Source organism: Piliocolobus tephrosceles, chromosome 5 (assembly GCF_002776525.5).
Source record: "Piliocolobus tephrosceles isolate RC106 chromosome 5, ASM277652v3, whole genome shotgun sequence".
NCBI lineage: Eukaryota > Metazoa > Chordata > Mammalia > Primates > Cercopithecidae > Piliocolobus > Piliocolobus tephrosceles.
The window spans coordinates 163227703-163235089 of record NC_045438.1 but is presented as its reverse complement, the minus strand read 5'-3'; the positions used below and the strand labels follow the sequence as shown (position 1 = coordinate 163235089).

General features: G+C 47.6%; 1 protein-coding gene across 3 annotated transcripts in view; it reads right to left on the bottom strand.

Annotated features, from left to right (window-relative positions):
• The window catches only part of LYRM4 (LYR motif containing 4), a 153978-nt gene that overhangs the window by 29465 nt on the left and 117126 nt on the right, over positions 1-7387 (bottom strand). The window contains exon 3 of one of the 3 annotated variants that reach the window (XM_023221134.3): positions 4943-5026. The exons of the other annotated variants lie outside the window; for them this stretch is intronic. Coding sequence (XP_023076902.1) covers positions 4943-5026 — 84 coding nt within the window. Of the gene's footprint in view, positions 1-4942; positions 5027-7387 lie in introns of those variants that run through there. 3 annotated transcript variants of the gene reach the window in all.

Sequence of the window (7387 nt, the reverse complement as noted above, 5' to 3'; positions counted from 1 at the left end):
GCGCAGGCTTCATTCAAAGTTCCAGAACTCGGACCAATGAACGCGCAGGCTTCATTCAAAGTTCCAGAACTCGGACCAATGAACGCGCAGGCTTCATTCAAAGTTCCAGAACTCGGACCAGTGAAGGCGCAGGCTTCATTCAAAGTTAGGCAACAGGATATCAAGGTTCATTCATGACACAGGTCACTCTGTATTTACAAATACACACCGGAGTAGGGCACGGAGGAGTATCAGATAAAAGTTAATGTTTGGCTCGATTTAAAACAGTAGCACTTGACTGGTTTTCGACACTTTTGCTATGATTGTGTTTAATATTCACAAGATATTGTTAAATTAGGTTTAGCCTAAAGCTGCCTCTTTACATATTTTAAAGGTTTCTGTGTACATAGTGAATGGTAACCTAACTGGATGTGTTACACAGACTATAATCTACTCTTGTGCTGATCACTGAGCTTTGGCTACCGGCAGCCAATCGTTCAAACCGCGCTCAAATACGGCAAACAAACAAACTGTAGCCAGTCTGGCTGTTTAGCATCTCACTTCCATTTTCTGTTCATCTCTTTCCTTTTTTTTGCCTATAAATTTTCTTCCAGGCTGGGGTGTGGTGGCTCATGCCTGTGACCCCACCACTTTTTTTTTTTTTGAGACAGGGTCGTGCTCTGTTGTCCAGGCTGGGGGGCAGTGGTGTGATCACGGCTCACTGCAGCTTTGGCCTCCCAGGCTCAAGTGATCCTCCCACATAAGAGTCCCAAGCAGCTGGGACAAGCACACCACCAACTCCCAGGCTGAGGCGGGTGGATCACTCGTGCTCAAGAGTTTGAGACCAGCCTGGAAAACATGGTAAAACCCTGTCCGTGGGGCATGGTGCTGTGCCTGGCCCAGCTACTTGGGAGGCTTAGGGGGGAAGATCACTTAAGCCTGGGAGTCCAAGGCTGCAGTGAGCCGTGATCGCACCACTGCCTCCCAGCCTGGGCAATAGAGCGAGACCTTGTCTCAAAAGAAAAAAAAAAAAATCTTTCACCACATGACTGTGCTGGAGCCTCTCTGAACCTATTCTGACTCACAGGCTGCCTGATTTGCAAATTGTTATTTGCTCAGTTAAACTTGGTTAAATTTAATTTGTCTAAGGTTTTTCTTTTAACAATACTTAAAATAAAGCTTAACTAAAATTTGAAAAGATTGAAAAAGTCTGTTTGGAGGAAGGAGTATTGAAACCTGTACAATGAGTATTTCCAAAGGACACAGGGTGTGGCATTGCAGGACACCAACACAAAGGTTTACATACACTATGATGTGCTTTCTGTACTTTACAAGTCAAAAGTACTTCAGTGCATTACAGGTATTCACAGTGTGTGGCTGAGGATCCCATTTATGGAACATGGAGTTGGGCTCGGGAAAGTCAATTTGGGCTTCAACTTGATTTGCACTTGGGAACACGTGAGGCTTATCATTTCCTAGATTCTTACCCATTCAACAAAAGCATGTTAAAAATGTAACATACATGCTTAAAAATGGTTAAGAAGGTAAATTTTATGTTACGTGTATTTTGCCACTATGAAAAATAAAAGAGGTAACACAAATCGAAACCAAAATGTAGATGCTTTCCTTTTTCCTAGACTGTGAGCAGTACTGACTTCCTTATGCCACGTCCACCTCCTAAATAACCAACCAAATGGATTTCAAAGCATTCCAACTTGTTTTTCCGGTGTCCAGTCCTACAAGTATTCAAGCGCTGTTTCTCTCTGTAGAAATCAGACCAACAGCCTCTATGTGTGATAATGACCACCACTCCCTTTGGTTATAATTATTTTGGACGTTCAGCTTTTGAATCTAATTTTCATGTTTGAAAAACTGTACTTTCATAACAGTTGAGCATTGATCACATTTGTGGAGATAAAAAGAAGATGGCACTGTTGAGGGCACTGGCCCTTCACAGGAAAAATGCAGATGGGAGAGATGGGGTGGTATGACTCAGGGTCCTCATGCTCACGTATTTTCTATTAAGAGGATGAGGTCACAACAGTAAAGTACACTGCCTTAGGTCATAGGATTGTAGCCTGATTTATCAGTAACTTGCCCTCTGTCCTTGGCAATCGCTTGGCTTGTCTGCACATCAGTTTTCTCTTCTGTAGAGTGGAGTATGCTGATTTCCCAGGTCCCTGCTGCAAAAGCCATTCAAGCTTCTATCATTCCATAGAAAGGAAGACTTCTTCAATAGCCCGGGCAAGAACTTGAAAATATAGGATTTCTTCTGCCGACTCACATGTCCACAGTAGCAGAACAGTACTGGTGTGGATGAAGGAACCTCATTATGTCAAAACGAACACTACCATCAAACGTGACAGCTGGAAAAAGTTTAACTGATAATTGAGTAGACCTTTCATTTTACAGAGCAGGAAAGGAAAATCCCAAAAGGCCAAAGAGCATGACCAACGTCTCAGCACTCACAGAGGTCAGAGAGCTGGAAGGGATTCTAGAGTTTTTGAGGGAGGCTTTTCCAAACTTTTACCCCCCCCCAAACTGAATTGCGACCCTCACTACCACTGAGACATATGCATCAGGGTATAAAAAAGGTTAAGAGAAAAGGTTAAAGTTTCCAATGACTTGGTTTGCAGCTCAGCCTTTTTGTTTCCCAGAAGAAGAAACTGAGATCCAGAGAGGTTAAGACCAGGTCAAACTACAAACCACAAGTAGAGCCGACCCACAGACGCACCTATTTACCCAGCACAAACCCACGCCATGATCGCTGAGGGTCTGTGACAGGCTGCCCTGCTTCTGTGCATGTGTGGGGGGATGCGGGTACGGGTGATAAGGGAACTGGTGTGGCAGATGGTATTTTCCAATGCTTGTCTTACAATGACTGGACCCTCCTCTACTGAGAGAAGGGGTTTATCTTCTTCTAAGTGAACCTGGACAGGTTCTGTAACCTTGACAGTGGAGATGACGCTGTACTACTCCTGAGGCTATGCCGTGAGACAATATGGCTTCTGTCTGGCTCTCTCTGCTGGGACTCTTCTTGCCCTTGGAACCCAGCTGCCACGTTGTGAGGAAGCCCAGGTTACAGTGAGGCCATGTGTGCTACGTTCTGGCTGACACCCTGGCCAGACTCTCCTGGCTCACAGGCAGCATCAACCTCCAGACAGCTACGTAAAAAATGATTCCTGTCCCCAGCTTTCCAATCTTCCAGCTGAGGTTCCATCACTGTGGAGCAACACAAGTCCCCCTCACCATGCTCTGTCTGAATTCTTGACCTGTAGAAGTGGGGTGTGGCAATAAATGAAGATTGTTCTTTGAAGCCACTGAGTTTTAGGGGATGATTTACTGTGCAGCAATAACTGATACATAAGGTCCTTAAGTTACCAGCCATCGTTAGATTTCTTGATTTTCATTTCTACCATTCAACTATTCCCAACCCCCTTCTACTGTTTACAGTTAAAGGCCATGCACCTTTTCATTTTTTCCCCTTAAAACCTGAAACATGATTTTTTCCCTAATGACTTAGCCTGTGTATTAGGAGACGACGTAAACCGACGACAACTCTTTGGGGCTCACAGCCATGTCCAGATTTGAAGAGCCCAGGATGGGCTGCCTCGTAACTTCAGTTTCTGGAATGCCTTTCCCTAAGGACAGCACACCATCCCTAGCCATGGACCCTTGGCCTGCTGGCCTCATGCAGATGTCTCCCAGAAGGCTGCTTCGCGGGCTGGCTCCCCGTGTTTTCAGTTTTCCACAGCGCTCCTATATCCCTGCTCTACTCTGACTCTCCATGTGGCTGCACTCTGGATATGCTCTGTCAGCCTCTCCAGAAGTGGGGATGCCACATGCATTGGTTCAGAGCTGGTGAGAGATCAGTGATGCCACTTCATGTGCGCAATGGCTCAGGGGTGATCCCGACAAGTGACATTTGTTAGCACTGTAGGGCCTGTGGCCACATTGAGGAGGCCAAGCCCTGCACCGTGAGCGGATCTTCTGTGTGAGGGGAGTCTGATGCTGTGTCAGCACGCCACTGTCATTCAGGGAATGGTGGCCAGTCTTACACGAATTTGCCTTCTGGCTCCAGTGACTTACGGCAACCTCTGGGGCACAGTTTCGCCACTGGGGATGGTCTTCAGGCCCATAATTGTGTGACTGCGTGCTGATGCATGGGCAAGTTGTACTGGCAATGTTGATAATTCCTATTTCCTTAGTATAATATATTGGTGACTGTGATACAGACATCGGGAGGTTGACAGACACAATAACAGGACCTGTTATAAAGACAAACTGAGTATGGTGTCCTTGGCCTTGAGATGTGGCTGGCATAGGCCTAAGCTCAGACGGGCTGATAGTGCACACAACCGGTTAAAAAAGCCAGGGGGAAGAAATTGGCTTTGTCATCTGTCTCCATCTTGTTTTCTCTGTCCTCCCAGAATTTTAGAGTGCTAAGGGTCTCTTCTGAAAGCCTCAAAAACACAAGGCCATATAGCTCTGATGGAGGCAAATTTTACAGCAGAAGAACCTGAGTGCCCCAAGGCTGCAGGAACAAAAAATACCAAAGAGCAAGAATCAACAGCATGAGAAAGCATGTGGCCAGCAGATGGCAACAGAGGCCTTTGTGAGCCACTGGCTGCCTGGTTCTGAAGTGCTGGAAGGTGGCTCTTCACAGCTATTGTATAAGTGATTTATGTATTTGGATTCTGCTCAATGTTATATATGCATTACTGAATAAAACATTCACAGTATATTTTCCACCAGCAGCAGAGCTCCAATTCTAAGCTTCTGAGGTCTAATTCCCAGGGCTCAAAGGAGCCTCTGACATCAAACTGCTTTCCTCCCTGAACAGCTATTTCATACTCCAGAAAAAGAAATGCTTAGAGAGGTGAGAGCGATCTGATGTGACCACGTAGTCAGAATGTCCACCAACCCTGTGTGAGGAAGAGCAGACATCTGTCAGGTGGTTTCCTCAAGGCCAATGTGTGCAGGGCTTCCCCAGGCTCCAGCTGCTGTTCCCTGTCTTCCTCCTGGCGGCTGTGCCTTGCTCAGCTACCTGCACTGAGATACAGGCAAGTCTTGGGTGAGAGCTGGCCTCAGCTTGGACAAGAAAAAGAAGTGGCTTACGTGAAAGAAGTATGTCAGATGAGGCCGGGCACGGTGGCTCACACCTGTAATCCCAGCACTTCGGGAGGCTGAGGCAGGTGGATCATGAGGTCAGGAGATTGAGACCATCCTGGCTAACATGGTGAAACCCCGTCTCTGCTAAAAATACAAAAACAAGTAGCCGGGCATGGTGGTGGGCACCTGTAGTCCCAGCTACTCGGGAGGCTGAGGCAGGAGAACAGCGGGAACCCAGGAGGCAGAGCTTGCAGTGAGCTGAGATCGCGCCACTGCACTCCAGCCTGGGTGACAGCGAGACTCCGTCTCAAAAAAAAAAAAAAAAAAAAAAGAAAAGAAATATGTCAGATGAATTTCCCAAACCAGATATTTACTACCCGTGGCCTCAGGAGCTGGGAAATCACTTTATTCCCGCCTGGGAGCAGGAGTTGCGGGTATCTGGGAGCTGCAGTGCGGCGCTTACTCCCAGGCTGCCCGGCCTTCCCTGCAAACCTCCGTAATCCCTTCCTGCATGTGTTTCTGTGAGGCCACGCTGGGTGACCTCTGAGGTCTCCTTTAGGTCTGCGTGCTGAGACGCCTTGATGTGACATGGGAAGCAGGTGCAGGCCACAGAGTTTCTAGCAATGAGCCCAGCGTGAGGTTCAGTGTGATGGGGTGGCCCCCAGAGGAGGACACACTTCCCCTGGGAACATATTTGAGAGGTAAAAGGGCAGGCCCCATCTCCAGGCCTGGCGCTGGAAGATAGTTCCACAGAAAACAGAGAACAACGGGCACATCCCTGTGGAAAACAGCAACCTGGTATTCCAGACACAAGATGCATGTGTTGGCATTCCGTCTTTAGTCACTCACACGTCATATGAGTTGGAATCTGAGGCAAGCTTCTCCTGCTCCTTTCTCCCATTTGCTCCCCACACTTGGTTTCTCTCTTAGAGCAAAGGAGAGAAAATGCAGTTTTGGTGAGTGGAGGAGCCAGCAGCATCTACAGCGTTTTCCCCATGTGGTGGCATGTGCCTGTGTAAGCGCCTTACCTTGCTCCCACTGTAAGCGGTGCTGTGAAGCCGGCACTATTATCCTTCTCATTTTGCAGGAGAGGAACTGAGGTTTATAAAGATTAACAAAACGTGCTTAATTTCACTTGGTTAACATGTGCTGCAGCGGGAACTAAACCTAGAGCCTGACTCCAAAGTCAACGCTCTCCATCACTGCGACGGCGAGGGCGAGGCTATGGAATTTCTCTGCCACACCTAAGGCCCTCTACCCACCAAGTACAAAAAAGCTTCACTGCAAGGGAAAGCAACAGGAGCCCCGCCTTATAAGGAAAAAACATCACAAGAGAGAAGGCTGCCAGGGAGGAGGAAAGAAAAATCATTTCCTGTTTTCATTCCTCATGCCGATTAATATGAAATGGTAGAAAACATCAGAAAGGTCACCAATTTGTCTTTCATATATGCCCACTTCATGTGGTCTTCTTTACACCCACGGCTTCATCAGCAATGCTCTAGTAATACTGACTGCTAGATGTGGGTTCCTAACTCAAGCCTGCAGACCAGCGTATTCAGCCTTTAAATCCCCTCTAGAGCTCCTGCATTCCATTCCATTCCCCTTGGCACTCTCTTCCCCCAGCCGTCAAATGATCTCTTGCTTGGGTTAGGTTTCTGCCTGGACACTAGGCCTCCACGATCAGCTCCGCGATTAACTGTTCTCATGATTGCAATTCCTCTAGCACATGTATATATCCGATGACACTGCATCAGTGCTCCAAATATTCTAATGCCACCTCACGGCCCATGGTGCTTGCGGCACTGGATTCAGACCTGCCTGCCTCAGCACGGGCTGTGTCTCATCCAGCACACGCCACAAGCCTGTGAGTTCAGGGGCAGTTTAGTAGCCTGTTTCCCTTGTTCAGTCCTAGTAGATGAACGGCTGAGAACTACATGAATCGTGCGAAGTGCTGACGGGTCCCTTACTGATGCCCTGTCCCTAAGGAGACTTGACTCAGAGTAAAGAAGGGGCCTGTGCTGGGTCTGTGTTTCCATCTTGCATCGCATGCTATCTTCTGAGGGATATTGTTATCTTCATGTTTTTTATTGGTGAAAACACAGAAATGCTGAGAAGTTAGATAGTAAACTTTTATGCAGTCCACAGAGCTGGAAAAGGGAGAGCCAGGATTTATACCCCCAGGCAGGACCTGGAGTGCTTGTGAAACAAGGGTCCTGCTCAGTGGCCCATTCCACAGCTGCCCTCCTTCCGTCTCAACACAGCCCCAATTTTCCCCTGAAGTGGGCCTCCTCCCAGC